General features: G+C 55.6%; 1 protein-coding gene across 2 annotated transcripts in view; it reads left to right on the top strand.

Annotated features, from left to right (window-relative positions):
* The first annotated feature begins 6,223 nt into the window (after positions 1-6,223).
* Positions 6,224-17,312, top strand: part of Ulk1 (unc-51 like autophagy activating kinase 1) — a 28,686-nt gene continuing 17,597 nt past the window's right edge. For both annotated transcript variants that reach the window (XM_026409693.2, XM_026409691.2), the window contains exons 1-5: positions 6,224-6,360; positions 6,747-6,839; positions 6,917-6,958; positions 16,662-16,694; positions 16,925-16,961. In XM_026409693.2, coding sequence (XP_026265478.2) covers positions 6,250-6,360; positions 6,747-6,839; positions 6,917-6,958; positions 16,662-16,694; positions 16,925-16,961 — 316 coding nt within the window. In that variant the 5' untranslated portion in view covers positions 6,224-6,249. The remainder of the gene's footprint in view (positions 6,361-6,746; positions 6,840-6,916; positions 6,959-16,661; positions 16,695-16,924; positions 16,962-17,312) is intronic.

Genomic DNA, 17,312 nt, shown 5'->3' with positions numbered 1-17,312 from the left:
TGTCCACCTATGGAAGAGTGGAAAAGAAAACGTGGCCAGGTCTGGGCCTGGTGCATCCGTCATCCAGCCCAGGGAGGCTGGGGCAGGAGGCCTGCAAGTTCAAGGCCAGCCTAGACAACTTAGGGAGGCCCTGCCTACAAAGGAAATAGAAAGGGCTGGTGTAGCTTTTTGGTGGAGAGCTGGCCTAGCAGGGTGAGGTCCCTGCACTGAAAGCAGCAAGGAATCTGATCCTCCCTTTCACAGTGCCTCTGTGAGGCAGGGATGGAAACACCATTGGTTGAGATTCCTCACTCTCTGTGAGGACAGGAGGAGCTCAGGCTTGAGGCAGGAGGTCCTTACCACACCAACTGAAGCTGTCCTATTCATGGCTGTGACCTCTCTAGTGCTGGTTTCCCTGAAGGTCAGACACTTTTAGCTTGGTGATGAACTTGAGTGGGAGTAACTCCAGTTAGATTCTCAGCCTTGCCTATGTGGGACAGTGGCCTCCTGAGATTTAGGGGTGGGGCTCTTTTTTCTCTTTTTGGTACTGGGGTTTGAACCCTAGGTGCTCTACCACTGAGTATCTCCAGCCCTTTTTATTTTTATTTTTTTTTATTTTGAGACAAGGTCTTGCTAAGTAGCTGAGGCTGGCCTTAAATTTGTGATCCTTCCACCTCAGTCTCCTGAGTCTCTTGGATCACAGGACCCAGGGTCTTGTGCCCGCCAGGTGAGCGCTTTACCATGGAGCCACCGTCCTGAACGGCACCCTCAGTCTGAGGTACACTTTAAATGCTCCCTGTTAGCAATTCCCCATTTCCCCTCCCACCTTGGTGCACCTGTGGGTCCAGCTTCCTTTGGGGTCACAAATCTAGATGTGAGTCTGGCCCCTGGAGGGCTAGCAGAGCCAGTCCCCTGTTAGTGGGCAACTCCAGGAGCCCCACTAAAAGCTCTGTCCTTGTCCTCAAAGCCAATCCAATAACAAGGACACGGTTTTGAGAAAAAGGAAAAGGAAGGCTTATTGCTTTGCTAGCAAAGGAGAACACAGGGGACTCCTATCCCAGAGGCTGGGATTGTGCCCATCCACAGGAACAGGGACTTTTAAAGAGGTGATTCAGAGAAAATTGGGATTAGGGAGGAGAGGTCAGGAAGGAGAAGATGAGGGGAAAGGAGATCGGGGAGAAGTTTAGGAAAAAGAAGATTAGGGAGAAGAAGGTTGGGGAAAAGAAAAGAACATGCCAGTTTCAAAGCCACAGGGGACACAGTCACAGCATCAAGTGAACCCCTGTTACACCCCAGGGACCTTGGGGAGAGCGAAAGCAGAACTTGTGATGGGCCTTTTGATGCTGGTCCAGGTGGGAGCATTCCCGGAACAGCATGCAGAATCCCAGAGGAGTCCTGACCTGCAGGGCCCATCCTGAGACTAGGAGGGTCCCCAGGTCCTGGGGGCCAGAGAAGGTGGGGCTGTGGGATGATGGTGCCAGCCACACAGCCAGCGCCTGGCTCCCCCCCTCCACGGGCCTAGGGATGGGCTCCCTGTGCTGTGTTTTGCCAGGTTTCTGTGCTGGGATGAACCCAGAGCCTTGGGTGGGCTAAACCAGCACTCCCCCCACCCCTGCCCCAGCGGCACTCCAGCCCCTCCTAAGTCTGGCCCAGGATGTGGTTTGAACTCAGGGGCACTCCATCCCTGAGCCACATCCCAGCCCTATTTTGTATTTTATTTAGAGACAGAGTCTCACTGAGTTGCTTAGGGCCTTGCTTTTTTTTTTTTTTTTTTGCTGAGGTTGGCTTTGAACATGTGATCCTCCTGCCTCGGCCTCCCAAGCTGCTGGGATTACAGGTGCGCACCACCTTCCTAAGTCTTTTTTTTTTTTTTAAATATTTATTTATTTCTTTAGTTATCGGCAGACAACATCTTTGTTGGTATGTGGTGCTGAGGATCGAACCTGGGGCCGCACGCATGCCAGACGAGCGCGCTACCGCCTGAGCCACATCCCCAGCCCCCTAAGTCTTTTTTAGAGAATGAAGTATTCAAGTTCCTGGTGTCTTGGAGCTTAGACCCTGGAAGAGGGGCTAGAAAATAACAAGCAGAGTTTCAGCAACCCTAATTCATGAAGAAGATAACCTAGTGATCATGCTACAGAGTTTCCATGGAAGGAACGTCACTGGTTTTTTGGTTTTTGATACCAGGGATTGAACCCAGGGTGATTTACCACTGAGCCACATCCCCAGCTCCCCTCCACCCACCTTTTTTTTTTTTTTGAGACAGGGTCTCCCTAAATTGCTGAGGGTCTCACTAAGTCTCTGAGGCTAGCCTTGACTTGCGATCCTCCTGCTTCAGCCTCCGGAGCTGCTGGGATCTCAGCTGTACCCCATGGAGCCCTCCGCCACGCTAGCTTTCTGTTGGAGGTTAGCGGACATGACGATTGATTCTCCTCCCCATGAGGAAAGGAGCCAAGGAGGGACATCCAGAGAGGAGGGTGACTCCCTGGTCACAGGTGAACTGGGGACCAACCTGAGGGGCTCAGGGAGACTGAGAGCCTTTTCCACTTACATACGGCCTGGGGTACATGTGGGGAGGGAGGGGAATTTTGAGGTTCGGCTGGGAAGGCTCCTCGTGGCATCAGCTTCAAAAGGAACCAGTGTTTTTCAGGATGTCAGTCCTAGAAACCAATTTCTTTCCTTGGCAGGATGGTGGGGTGCCACCTGGGGAGTGCCTCCTGGGCTCCAGGTCAGGCTGACTCAGAGAGATCAGGTGGTGATTCTTGTTCTAAGGTGGAGGATGGCACTGCCTGTGTACAGTTCTCCCTAATGCTACCCAGTGGTCCAGCCTCTGGTGCCACCCTAGCTTCACAGGCTCCTGGTCAGAACCTGACATGGGGAAGGGGCCTGGGGTGCAGTGATCTGCAGGGAGGGCTTCTGTAGCAGGTGGCCCTCAAGCTGAACTCGTGTGTTGACATTACTGGGTGACGCAGAGCCTGCCAGGTTGGGTGAGCAGGGAAGAAGCCAGGGGCTGCTTGTGGGCCCTGGTGTGGTCCAGGCCAGAGGGCAGACGCCTGGCTCAGGGTGTGGCACACAGGCAGGGTGGCACTAGGGAGGGAGGCATGGCCTAATGGGCTATGGGGGGAACACTCCTGGGTAAGGCCTTGGGTGGGGTGCTGTTGCCAAAAGATCGGTCCTTGTCCCTGGTGCCAATCCAATAACAAGGACAGTTTTGAGAAAAAAAAAAAGGAAAAAGAAGATTTATTGCTTTGCTAGCAAAGGAGAAGTACAGGGAACTCCTGTTCCAGAGGCTGTGATTGTGCCCATCCACAGGAACAGGGGCTTTTAAAGAGGTGATTCAGATAAAATGAGATTAGGGAGAAGAGATCAGGGAGGAGAAGTAGAGGGAAAAGAAGATTTGGAAAAAGAAAAAAACATGTAAGTTTCAAAGCCTCAGGGGATATAGTCAAAGCATCAGGTGAACCCCTTGTTACAAGACCCTGTCTCAAAATTTTAAAAAATTATCTAAAGGGCTGGGGGTTGAAGCTCAGGGGTGTAGGACACGTGGGTCCACTCCCAGTACTCCTCCCCTTTCCAAACTTCTGACGCTAACAATTCCTCAAATTCCTGCTGGAACCACCTTCCTGTCCTAGGAGCTCTCTTGTTGGTGAGCTAAACATACCTGTTGCCCTCATTCTTCGTAAACTTGTATGGAAGTTCACGTTTCAATTTTTTGAAAATTACCCAGTGAAATCCCAGAGATGACTGGGGAGGCAGGAGTATCTCAAGTTTGAGAACAGCCTCTGCAATTGAGCAAGACCCCGTCTCAAAGTAAAATAAAAAGGACTGGGGGGCGTACAGATTGAGTGGAAAAGTAGAGGTTGAGGATTAGCTAGCATGCTCGGGGCCCTGGGTTCAATACCCAGCGCTGCAAAAAAACAAAAATCAAAACAAAAGAGAACCCTGCTCCCTCAGAGGGCTCAGTAACTTCCAAAAGCAAATCTTTCCTGCCATCCTGACTCTCCTGGCCTCTTGGCCCTCTTCAATTGAACTTAAGGCAGAAATCCCCTTGGCTTGTTCCCCCAGTCTGGGCACCTGGCTAGGTTGGTGCCCTCACCACCTCCTCTGTTCTGGATTCTTACCACCTGACCTCCATGCTTACCCTCAGTTGCAATTTTACCAGGTAGCTCTTGAGGGCAGGGACTCCATCTCCACTGGGGCCAGCCCAGCACTTAGCTCACTGAATAAAGGAGGAATGAACGTGGACACGTGGGGGTGCCATGGCTGACCATGTGGCTACGGCACTGGGAGACACTTTCATTTGGAAAACACAAGTGCTGGGCAAGGAGACCTCTGTTCCTTCCTGCTCTGGTGTCCTCTGGCCTCCATCCAGGGTGGAGAACCCTGTGTTCTGGGGCCTGGAACATGAACTGAGTAAGCTGAAGGGCTTCCAGGAATGATTGCACGGGGTTCCTCCCTGAGCATCAGGCCACTAAGAGGCTGTCTTCTGCAGCCAGGGGAGGGCCTAGCCCAAGAGCCTATCTTCTGGAACTAGGTGTTTCCAGAGGCTGGGGGTATGGAGGCCTGTTCAGAATCATGCATTTGCAGAAGGACCACTTGCGTATGATGAAAGCAATTTACAGGAAGGCCTGGTGTGCGTGTGCAGTGTGAGAAGGACTGCTCCACTGTCTTCTGGAGCAGCCCCTTCCAGGGCTTCCTGACAGGAACACTGCCTGCTTGCTTGTCCTTTCCTGCCTTTCTTTAGCACTGGGGTGAACTCAGGTGTGCTCTTCCACTGAACACTGAAGTACATCCACAACTCCCCTACTCTTTTGAAACAGGATCTTGCTAAGTTGCCTGGGCTGGCCTGGAACTTGTGATCCGCCTGCCTCAGCCTCCCAAGTTGCTGGAATCACAGGTGTGTGCTATCACCAACCCACCTGGCTAGAACTCTGGCTGGTTTTCTTGCCTAACTTCTCTTGGCCTTGATTTTCTGATCTGTAAAATGGGGGCATCAGGTACCTCAGGAATCATCATGAAGAATAAATCAATTAATAAATACCTTTAAAGAACACTGCCCGGCCTATGATAGGGACGGGTTAGCTGTTAGTTTATAAACTGCTATGTGCACACATAGGTGTCCTGCATACACAAAATCTCTCCAATGGCCTCATCATCACAGATAATAGCATACTATGCTCGTCTGCATCTTGCTTCCACTTATAGTTTGGAGGACTTTACACTTGAGCACGTAGATACTTAACACTGCCTATCAGTGCAGGTTCATTACTCTGTGAGATAGATGCACCAGGATTTGTCTAACTTTTCCTAGGTTTAGATGCAACCATTTTGGCTTATGACCTGACATTATGGAATGCAGCTTTATTTCTTCTTATTATTTTTGGCATTGGAGATTAAACCCAAGGAAGGTCTCAAGTATGCAAGGCATCACCGGGTTACATCCGGGTCCTAGTGAAGCCATTCTCATTCTGTCCAGTTCTCAGTTTTCAGATTCATATGCCACATCCCAGGTGGAAACAGGACTGGGCAGCCCCAGGAATGCAAAGACATGGCACATAAGGCAAGATCCGGACGAATGAAACCCCATTCTGCCTGGGCAGGGTCTCTGGTAGCCCCAGCCCGAACCGCTCCTACACGTTGGGCCGGGCCGTCACTCTACTAGCCACCAGGACTCGTCCAGATGGGCCCCGCCTCGTGCAGCCCCGCCCCTTCGCCATCAGCTCCACCGCGCATAGGTCCCAGCTCCGGAAGGCCCCGCCCCTCCGGGCCCCGCCCTTCCCTTAAGTACCCGCCCCTTCAGGCCCCTCCCCGCCGCCCTTTAGACCCTGGAGGCCCGCCCCGCCGCCAGGCCTCGCCCCCTCCAGGCCCCGCCCCCGCGCAGTGCGGCTGCGCCGGCGTCCTAGGCTCTGAGGCCCGGGCTCCGCGGCTCTTTTGTTTCCCGCTGGGGTCGGAGTCGCAGTCTACGCCAGAGCGCGGTCGAGGCGCGAATCGGAGCCAGACCCGCGTCGGAGTCCGAGTGGGTTCGGATTGCCAGCGTCGCGAGGGCGCCGCGGCGGACGCCGAGGGAGTGCGCCGCACGGCCCGCTGCCCGCGGGGCTGGGACCCGGCCCCGGCCTGCCCGATGGGGCGCGTGGCCCCGGCGATGCACCCGCTCCCGGCCCCGCGCCCCCAGCCCCGCGCGCGCGTTCGGGCCGCGGCCCGCGCCTCCGCTTGAGCCCCGCGCGCCCCGGCCCGCCGCCCCGCGGCCCGCTCCCGCGGCCCGCGCTCGCCATGGAGCCCGGCCGCGGCGGCACCGAGACCGTGGGCAGGTTCGAGTTCTCCCGCAAGGACCTGATCGGCCATGGCGCCTTCGCGGTGGTCTTCAAGGGCCGCCACCGCGAGGTGGGTGAGGCGCCCGCTGGGACCACAGCTGGGCCCTAGCTTCGGAAGCCCACCCGAGACCCCAGACCGAACCCCATTCCCTGACCCCAGCTCGGGAAACCCACTCGGAACCCAGTGCCGGACCCCAGCTCCAGAAGCCTACCCAGGACCGCAGTCTGGGACCCGGGATCGCAGCCTTAAACCCAGTCGGGACCCCCATCTCCAGAAAGCCAGGCTGGGAACTCTACCTGGGATCCGAGTTCCCAGCCAAGAGCCCTACTCAGGCTTCCTCAGAGACCCCCTACTCTACAATCTCATGCTAGTCACCCTGGGGCATCTTTGTGTCCCTAGCCTGGGGGCAACCCTTAGGGTGGCTGTAGCTCTGAAAGTCCCTGCTTGGTTTTCAGAAGCACGACCTGGAGGTCGCAGTCAAGTGCATTAACAAGAAGAATCTGGCCAAGTCCCAGACACTGCTGGGGAAGGAAATAAAAATACTCAAGGTGAGCTAGTGCCTTGAAGAAGGAGGAGGGTGGGCTGGCTCTCGCCCACTCCTGAGAAACTTGGATTTCCGTCCTAGGAACTGAAGCACGAGAACATTGTGGCCTTGTACGACTTCCAGGTAAGGCCTCTGGCCCATGTGGGGGTGGGGGAAGGGGTGATGCTACCCTCCCAGGCCCTGGGCTGGAGGTCTGGTGGGTAGTGGATGGTCCAGGACAGCATCTTAGAGTGGGTGGAGGGAGCTGGGAATTGGAGATAGGGTGTCTGGTCTGCACAGCTCTGAGGCTTCATCTGACCCTGGAGACCCCATCTCTTGCCCAGTTGGGCCTAGCTTCCTTTGGGTGGAGAACCTCTAGCTAGTCTGGCTGCCTGAGGAGACCACCAGGGCTGGGGTGTCCTGACCATGGGGATCACTCCTCTCACTGTTGCCCCTCTGGTCTGACCCAGTGGCCCTATCTGAGTCTGGTGACCCAGGCAGGCCCACCTGTCTGGCTAGCTGGGTGTTTGTTGACATTGTCCGGTGGCCTCCCATTGGCTGGTCTCTCCCTGCGTCAGAGGCCCAGAGGGGGAGGGGCTGCAGGAGATTCCTTCTTGCTGGCAGTTGGGGCTGAGCCTGCTGGACTAGAGAAGCCAGAGGCCAAGTCAGGCCTAGCTGGCCCCCTGCTGACTAGCCAGTTTCCCATGCTGTCCCCCAGGACCCTGTGCCCCATGGTTGCATGGTTTGGGGTTCCTGGATACCTGGCTTGGGATCCAGGACCTAGGTGTGGGTCTGCCAGGCGAAGTGCTGACTAATGACTTTAAAACCTGTTTACTGAGGCCAGGGACCAGCCCTGACTGAGGGAAGTTCCCGGGAGGCGGTGATGTTTTGGTGGCCTCCTCCCTCCTCCTCCCTCCTCCTCCCTCCTGCTGTCAGCTTTGCTGTGGCCTTGGGGGCTGTGACACATTGTGACGTGTGGGCAGGGCCCAGGTCCAGGGTGGCAGGAGTACCTGGAAAGCCAAAGGAGACACTGTGTTCTTGGTCCAGGAGGCTCCCCCCCCCTTGTTTTCCTTTATTTCTCCTCTCCCCAGTCCAGCCCCTTTTTCTTCGTTGTCTCCCTTTCTCCATCTCTCCTCTGGCCATGTTCTTCAGCCTGTCCTCAGGGCCACACTGCCAGGGTACTCTTCAACCCATGCATTTGTGAAAGACCCATGGTAGAGTCGATGGCCAGTCCCAAAAAAGAACAGATCCCTCTGGCCCACACAACTCTGCTCCCTGCCAGGCCCCCGCATTCCTGTGCCTGGGTGTTTCCAGTCCCATTGGGACTGGGCGGACGTGGGTTGGGCTGCAGGTGACCATCTATAACCTCTGGAGTGCCCAGGGCTGGTGGTATCCTCCAACCCTGCCCTGGTCCCTGTTCTGTTCCAGTTGGGCCACACACACCTGATTGTGGGCATATGCCACTTCCTCCAGGGTTGGCAATACTGTGGCTTCCTCTGCCCTGAGGAAGTGCTGAAAAATGCCAGCCGTAGCCTTTCCTGTGCTGGGACTCCACCCTCTCTGGCCTCACAGTACAGGCTGTCCCCTGCATCCATAAGATGTTTGAAACAGACACCAGGACCAGGAGAAATGATCTTGATTTTACAAATCTTTTTTTTTTTTTTCCTGACCTGGATTGGACATAGGGCCTCTTGCATGTTAGGCAAGCCCTCTACCACTGAGCCATACCCCTAGCTTTTAAAAATAGGTAGTAACTGACCTGTGGTAGCACAGGCCTGAAATCCCAAGTTCAAGGCCATTTTGGCAACTTTGCAAGGCCCTGTGTCAAAAAAGATTGGGATGTAGCTTAGTGGTAAAGTGTCCCTGGGTTCAATCCCCTGTACTGCAAAGAGGAAAAAAGTAATGATTTGGCTTTTAAAGTCCTAAAACACTATGAATGAAAATGTGGTGAGAGGTCATTCTCCCAACTCTGTCCAGATGGATTTCCACTGTCTGCTCTGAGTGCATGGTTATTTCTGGGCCTCTGTAAGTAGATGTGATTCTTCCACAGCACAACATGATCCTACCCCTCACTTTTTTTTTTTTTTTAATTTTAACATCTGTACTGGAGATGGCTGGAAGTCTCTGTGACTTATTATGCACACTGTTCTTAGTCCATATCAGAAGAATGGTGTCTTGGCCTTGCTAGAGTGACCACCTGTACCCTCAGTGGTGTGGAGCCAGACTGCAGCAGATGGGCAGGCTCCAGCCTGGCTCTTCCTGGCATGGGGCTGAATCCAAGGGCAGGTGTCCTAACCTGGACTGTCAATTTTGTGAGCTCAGGGTGTTAGCTGCGGGCCTGTGCAGCCATGGTACTGTGACCTGATGTTCCATAACTGGTTTCACTAGCCTCCTGCTGATGGATGCATGGCTATTCTGGGCTTCCGGTGCATGAAAATGTGGTCGCTACTGTCCTTGAACTTTTGCTGCTTGTAGATCTGTGGGACAAATTCCTAGAAGTAGAATTCCTGGCAAGAGGCTTGTGTGTTTTTAGTTTGGGTAATTGGTGCCAAGTTGCCCTCCAGAGAGGCAATACCAGTGGTCATTCAGCAGCCTGACTCCTGCATCCTTGCCTGGAGTCGGCTCCCAGTCGGCTTGGCTGGGTAGAGCTGGACATGGTGTCTCCCTGGTTCTCTTCCTGAGCTGGGAGTGTGCATGCTGGGAAGAGATCCCCCTGCAGAGGTCTGCAGCACACTCTTGATCCTTTCCTTCCCAGGCTGGCTTGCACTGGGGTTGGTGGTGTGGACCCCATGCTCCCTTTTCTGGGTCTCTTGTCTGCACCAGGTGCCTACCTGAGACCTTGGTCAGATAGCCTCATGGTGTCTGTTGTTATGTGCAGTAGAAAGGTAGTGACAGCCCATGGCGAGCGCTTGGAACAGTGCCTGCTGAATAGTAAGTGCTGTGTGAACTTTACTGTTGATCTGTAGGAGCTCTTTATGTATTAAGAAAACTAGTCTTTTTGTAATAGGTTGCAAATAGTTCTCCCAGTTTATCTACTATTTTTTTTTTTTCTGTGTTAGGCAAGCCCTCTACCCCTGAACCAGTCCCCCAACTCTAGTTTTTTTTTTTTTTTTTGTCTATAAGGTTATTTTTGTTTTTGGTATGTTGGTGGGGTTGTTTTCTTTGTTCTTTTCTAGAAATATTTTTTAGTTGTAGATGGACACAATACCTTTGTTTTTATGTGGTGCTGAAGATCAAACTCCATGCCTCACATGTGCTAGGCAAGTGCTTTACCCCTGAGCTGCACTCCCAGCCCCTGTGGGGTTCTTTGTGTGTGGTGCTAGGGATGGAACCCACCTTCTAGGCAAGTACTGTACCCCTAGTGCCCTGCTCAGGGGTGATTTTTGGTTTGTTTTGCTATACAAAATGGTAGTATCAGCAGTTGAGGAGGCTGAGGCTGAGGGATTGAAAATTCAGTGCCAGCCTCAGCAACTTAGCAAAGCGCTAAGCACCTTAGCAAGACCCAGCTTCAAAATAAAAAATTATAAAGGGCTGTGATGTGCTCAGTGGTTAAGTGCCCTTGGGTTCAATCCTTGATACAAAAAAAAGAAAAAAGGTAGCATCAGGCCTGGGAGGTGTGTAGCTTAAATCTTGCTGTTCCCTTTCTTTTTTGTGGTGGACTTGGAGACAGCCCAGGGCCTGTGTGTACTAAGTGACCACTGTGATACCGAGCTACCCTCGGTGCCGTGTTCTTGTCTGAGCACCTGGCACCTGTGCAGAGGGTCGGAGTGGGCTTGTTCCCCTCCCATTTCTTGTGCAGTGACTGGCCTTGCCCGTGTTTCAGGGGAGTCAGGGTGTGGAACTGCAGACACAGGCTGGCACTTGCCAGTGTGCTCTGGAGAGGGTGGCAGCATGGAATTGCTGATGGTGACCTCCTGAGGCCAGCACGCTGTCTGTCCAGTTCTCCACAGCCAGACGCCTTGCTGGGTTGCCCAGTTGTGACTCACTGAGCCCTGCGGACAGACCCCGCTTCCTGATGCACCTGCCAGCTGGGTGTGTCAGGAGCACCTGCAGCAGCAGTGGGAAGGCTTGGCTCTGCCCCCTTCCCTGAGAGAATCCTTGTAGGGGCAGGGTACAGCAGCAGGGGCCCTGCTCCAGGCAGGCCTGTGCATGGGTCCCAGGTTCCAGGCAGTTCTGCAGACTGCCTGTTTTTTTTTTTTTCTTAAGTGTGTGTGTGTGTGTGTATGTTTTAGTTGTAGGTGGACACAATATCTTTATTTTATTTATTTGTACATGGTGCTGAGGATCGAACCCAGAGCCTCACCCATGCTAGGCGAGCGCTCTACCACTGAGCCACAACCTCAGCCCTCCAGACTGCCTGTTTTATCAGTATTTTTACATTAGGCAGTAACTTGTCAACTCTACCAAAGGTTGAGAGGCAGCTGTCACATGAGACCTGAAAACCGAGGCATCACGCTTAGGAGCCACAGGACTGGCTTTCCACTTTTTAAAAGTTTGTTTCTGTTTGGCACCAGGAATTGAACGGGGTACTTAACCACTGGGCCACATCCAGGTGTCTTTCTGTTTTGGTGTGGAGCTAGACTTCAGCAGATGGACTTCCTGGCATGGGGCTGAGTCCGAGGGCAGGCCGTAGTTAGGACTAACCTGGGCTGTCAAGTCTGAGCTTGACAGCCCAGTTGGGGTCTGAGTTGCTGAGGCTGGCCTTGAACTTGTGATCCTCCTGCCACTCGGATTATAGGCATGCGTCACTGTGTCCAGCTGAGCCTGGCTGTTGACACCTACCCATGCTGGACCTTGAGCTAGAAGTGGGATTCCATCCTTCTGTCACTGGGTCAGGAGTCTCCTTTTCATGGCTGTGGTGTCCCATAATGGGACTGTTCTGCCGTGTGTGTGTGTGTGTGTGTGTGTGTGTGTGTGTCCCTGAATGGTGGAGTCTCTGCTCAGCGGCAGAAAGAATCCCTCTGATAGGTTTCAGTGGTGTGCACGGATCAGGGCTGCTGGGTCTCAGGGAGGGGTATGCAATTTGTCTTTCTGAGGGACCTTGCTAACCCTGGCAACATCCTCTGCATTTCTGCAGGGGGTCCTGCCCTTAGGGGTCAGGACACCCAGTTTGCCACAGCCAGTGAGCAGCCCTGGGTTCAGGGGCCTGCCTGAAGGTCCACATTAAGCCGCAGAGAGGCCAAACGTGGGTCAGGGAGCAACGTTGGGTAGTTGCAGGAGGCTCCCAGGAATGTGAGTGGCCTTCCTCCTTGGGGTGGAACCAGGCATCTCTTCCCTTTTGGGAGCTATCCAGAAAACGCAGCCTGGGGAGGTGGAGAGGATGTTTCCGGGCCATGGCTGTGGCTTTGCTGCCTTCTGGAGCTCAGGAGCCGCCCCAAAGGAGTTAAGTAGGTCAGCCCTGCCCGCCACCCACCAGACCAGCCCAGGATCACCAGCCCAAGATCACCAGACCAGAGTGGGGCTGCTGAGGGTGGGGAGCTGGGATCCTATTAAGCAAAGCACCTTAGTGCCCCAGGGGCGGGGCTGCCTCCTACGTGCCTGGACTCCCGTATAGCTGCCCAGGACACTGCCTCTGAAGCTAGCTTTGCCTCCTGTAGAGGGCCAGCCCGCTGGAGCAGGTTGGTCCCCAGGGCCCTTGCTGGAGTTGTACCTGTCAAAGGCTTTGTTCTGTCACCTGGTTGACTTGCTAAAGAGGTGTTAATCGTCTTTCATGGACAGCCCATCAGCGGTTTGTTTTGCCCTGAGGTCAGCTGGGACTGGGCTCAGCTCCCAATTTCTCTGCCTTGTTTCTCCCTTAAACTGATGTAACTGCCTGCTGGGCTAGGGTGATAACGCAGGGAGAGCCATGAGAGCACCTGAGGGAATGTCCGCCTGCAGCCTGTGTGGGGGATGTGATTGGCTCCCCAGACCTGCCCTGAGAGTGAGATGGGGCCAGTGGCTCCCTCTGCCCTGCAGTCTCTGGCCTTGTGTGTTGGGGCATCACTGGCCCTCCAGGTGTCCATGGGACTGGCTGGGTGCCAAGGCCTGCCTGGCCCCAGCTCCCTAGGGAATTTGTGAAAACCAAGTCTTGCTAAGAGGCTTTGGAGGTGGAACCTGATGCCTGTTCTGGGTGGGCCCAGGGCTTGGCCGGAACAGATCATCTGTGGTGACCAGGTTGTGATATGGCTTCTGCCCCGCCCCCTGCAGGGCCCCAGAGAGAGCCACTCCCCTCAGGGAGGGTCCCCAGTGGATGTGGGTGGGGCTTGGGGCCAGGCCTGGGCATGCCGCTTCTGAGACAGTCTCCCACCCGGGCTCCTGGAGGCCCTGCTGGCTTTCTGGTTTGGTCCCTGTTCTTGTCCTTGCCAGGGGTCGAGGTGATGTGGGAGGGCTGCCCCTGGTGGGCATGCAGTTCCAGATTGCTACTGGTTTGGTGTTGGCACTGAGCAAGGTTGAGGATGGACAGTGGCACCAGCTGACTTTGGCTGGTCCTGCCACTTGGGTTCCTGGCGAGTCTCCTAACTTACTGTGGCCTCAGTCAGCATCCCTGTTGGAGATCAGGCAGGCCTGGAGTCGGAGTGGGCACTGGGGGGCCAGAGTACAGGCCCTGTGACTGTGCACAGGTCCCAGGCACCTGTGTAGATCTGTGTCTTAGCAGAGGGGTGGGTGGAGGGCCTGAGCTGGTTTCCTGGAGCCTGAGTTCTGTGTGGCTTGGTGGAACAACCCAAGCCTGCCTGGGTCTTGGGCCTGGAAGCACCTCTGGGAGTGGCTAGGCAGGGGCTAGGCCAGAGTGGGTGGGAAGGGGCATGGAGAGGAGACTGGGGTGCTGGTATCACATAGCCTGTGGCTGCTTGTGAATTCCAGGGACAGCATTAAGGTTTCAGGGAGCCAGCACAGCAGGTGGGTAGCTGCAGGAGGCTCCCTGGGGATGTGAGTGGCCTTCCTCCTTGGGGTGGTGGCTAGAAGGGTATCTGGGAGGGTAGGCCTTTCAGCTTGCCATCTGTGAACCCTCAGGGGCCTACAGGCTTGGGAGCTGCAGTCCCTAGCATTGCAGAGGCCGTTGGGTAAAGATAGGACTGGGGGAGGGCCCTGGCCAGAGTGGGCAGCAGATGGTGTAGACCAGGGGCCAAAGCCTCCTGCTGTGTGGGCATACAAGGGATCTTTTGGCATCAGGGAGCCCTGTCTTTCTGGAGAGGCAGGAGACTGCTGTTGTGTCTCATAGATCCCCCAGTGGGAGAGAGGCAGTAGGACTTCTGTCCCTGCAATCCTGGGTGAGCAGCTTGGGGATATGGTCTACCTCTGCATATGTCCCCACCTGCTTCTGTCCCCGTCACTGTCCCTGCTTGCTGAGTGAGTTTGGACTCTGCTGGGTCAAATCCTAAGGAGTGCAGCTAAAGATTGAGAGAAGGCCTGCCTCCTACCTGGCTACCCTCTGGTAGTGTCTCCAGGATAAGAGGCTCCGTAGCCCTGGCCGCTGGCTGGGATGTGGAAGCTCCCTGGATAGGGCCTCCCTGGCGGTGGTAAGAAGCAGGGGTGTGTGCTGCTGCCGCTGCACTATTTCTGGGTCTTTAACTCCGTTACCTTTTGCCCTGATCCTCTCCTGGCCCTGACTTTTGTTGGGTGGTTAGAACTGTGGGCTCTCTCTCTGTCCTGTTCCTATCTGTCCTCTATCCTGTTCCTTGTCCCTCTGGCTTAATGGTCCCTGACTGTTCCTCCATCCTGTCACTGTCCCACTGTCCTGTCTCTTGTTTCTCTAGCCCTGTTCCTGTCGTGCTGCAGTTGGGGACTCTGAACCCACCCACCTGTGCTCTCTCCCCCAGGTGGCCTAGGAAGATCCGGTGGGAGGCAGGCCACTGCCGGGGCTTCCTGTCTCTTCCTTGGGCTGGGGCAGGTGAGCTCGGGCAGGTGAGCTCAGGCAGGACTCGGGGAGCAGAGTGCACAGGCCTGCATGGACAGTCTCCCCTTGTCCTGTGCCCCTTATGAGTCCTCCTTACCGGGCCACACCCTGTGTGGAGCCTGGCATGCGAGGCGGGACTTGACCACACTGTGTGCCGCGGCTGCCTTGAGCACTCCCCACCCCGAAGCTCTGGGGCTTGGTAGGGTGTTGTTCACAGGGACTGTGTTTGCATCCAGGGTGTCTCTCAGCAGCTTTATGTCCATCCCTAGAAGTGTACATGTGCAGGCCTGGTCCTCCTAAGGGGTCAGTTGGCTGAGCAGGTGTCAGGGATACTTGGTCCTGCCAAATGGGGACAGGGCATGTCTAAGGACATGCTTGGGGTCTGGGGTTGACAGGTGGCAGCTGGCTGCTGGGGCTGGTCAGTGTGGCCTGCGGCTAGTGTGTGTTCAGTCTTGGTGGGCTTCTGAAAGCACTCTGTTATCCCCCTGGTGGTGGATGCTAGCCCCCACTGTGGGAACTTTGGGGCTCACAAGTGCACCCTCTTTGTCTCCCACTTGAAGTTGGAGGCACTGCACGTCTGGAGTTGCGGTGGAGCAGGGTATAGATTCTTCCAAGTGCCCTGGAGTGGGGTCTTTGTGCATCCGGCCACAGGCTGCAGAATGGAGAAGAGGCTGGTGGTGACAGGACTTGCTCCACTGTCCCCAAGGCCAGCTCTGCTCTGTGCTTGTGAAGGGAGGGGGAGATCTTGCTCTTCTCTTGGCAGGGCGCCCTGCTTCAGGGAAGGAGTGCCACCTGCACAGTTTCAGGGCAGTTAAGATCAAGTCCGCCTGGCTCTGCTGGCCCCTGGCGCTGGTGCTTGTCAAAGAACTGGGGTGAGGCATGAGCGAGTCATGGGGCAGCACTGCTTCCGGGCAGGCACCTGGTTCCCACTGGTCATCAGGCGCACCAGGTGGCTGCTGCAGTGGGCCTTTACATGTCTAGGGTTTTGTGCCACTGGACCTGGATGTAGGTCAGTGTGAGCTGAGGGTCAGCTGGAAACTAGCCCTGCTGGGCAGTGGGCAGATGGCTCAGGATGCCTCTGCTGAAGGGTTGGCCTGGGCAGTGGCCCAAGCCCCGTCAGTCAGGGTCTGTCAGCTCTGTTCCTTCTACCTGCCTACTCAGCCCAGCAGCAACAACCCATGATCTGTTGTCATCCTTGTTTCCAGAGCCTGAGGGTCAAGGCCAACCTGCACCCAGGCCTTGGCCCTCCTTACCTAGAGGCTCCTGTTGGCCAGGATTTACCATTCATGCTTAACCCTCTCAGACTCAGGGACAGGGCCCTTCCCTTGATAGAGGCCCTTGGTCTTGGGTCCACTCCCTCCCTGGGTCCCTCCTGTTTTCCATTGCTCCTGTCACTCAAGCCCATGTTCAAGCCATAGAACACAGCAAACACACTTTTCAGTGTCCCTGGTCACAGGCATCCTGTCCTGACCCTGCGGAGTGGCCCAGGCCTGGCCATGCCCACTCTCACTGAAGCCCCATGGACATTTGGAGCTTGAGGGTGCCCATGGTCCCCTGCCGCAGTCTGGCTGGGCACAAATCACGAGCCACTGAAGCAGGAACAAACTTTATTTTTGAACTGCAAGAAAACACTTCACCCACGCTCAGGGGGAATTCTCCCGAACACCATGCGGCTCGTCCAGGAACCCTCAGCTGGAAAAATCTCTCCCGGAAATCCCTCCTCCTGCACTTCCCCAACCAATGGGAACTCTCGGGGAATCCCCAGGAATCCCCACGAGAACTCGAAAGTAGCGCGAGAACTCAAAAGTAGCAGCCGAGGAGGATAGTGGTGCCTCGCCTGTCAATCAATACTGTTGGCAAAATGCCAGGAGCCATACAGACTTGCCCATGGCTCTCAGCAGTCCCCAAAGCTGTGCCCCAGTGGGAGCAGGTGGCACTTTTCCCGCCTCTCATAGCATTCTCTCTGTCTCACAGGAGATGGCTAATTCCGTCTACCTGGTCATGGAGGTGAGTCCCTGTGGGGCCAGGTCAAGCTTGGAGTGAGGCAGTCCCTTGTCACCAGGGGCAGAGGCTCCATGCATTGGTGGGCCGATGCCCACAGCACTGGGAGCCACGGAGGGAGGGGCGTGGTGGCCCAGGGTTTTGGAACACCTGCCATGGGAGCGGGTGTGGGCTGGGGGCCTGGGCAGGCTGGAGGGGCCTGGCTGTGCCTGACGTGTGGCACTGGTCTCTTGCAGTACTGTAATGGTGGGGACCTGGCTGACTACCTGCACAGTGAGTAAACGCATCACAACAGGGCAGTGCTAATAGCCCAGAGTTGGCTCAGCAGGAACTGCCCCTGGGGCAGATGGGAGGGGACCCTGCCACTTCAGACCACTAGAATTCCATCCTTCGCCTGTCTACTCCTTCACAGTCTGTCGAGTGCTTCCCATGTGCTGGGCAGAGGCCTTGGCCAGGGTCTTCAGAGGGCTGTGTTTTCAAAGCAGAGGCACTTAGGGAGTGGGGGCAGTTGTGGGCAAGACCAGACCAGGGGGTGGAGAGGGATGGGCTGGGGGCACCATGGGGGCCTTGTTGTGGGGCCTGCAGGTAGAAGGGTGCCTGCAGCCTTGGTCATGCGACATGGCG

This window comes from Urocitellus parryii, chromosome 3 (assembly GCF_045843805.1).
Source record: "Urocitellus parryii isolate mUroPar1 chromosome 3, mUroPar1.hap1, whole genome shotgun sequence".
NCBI lineage: Eukaryota > Metazoa > Chordata > Mammalia > Rodentia > Sciuridae > Urocitellus > Urocitellus parryii.
This window is presented reverse-complemented; position numbering and strand designations above follow the sequence as displayed.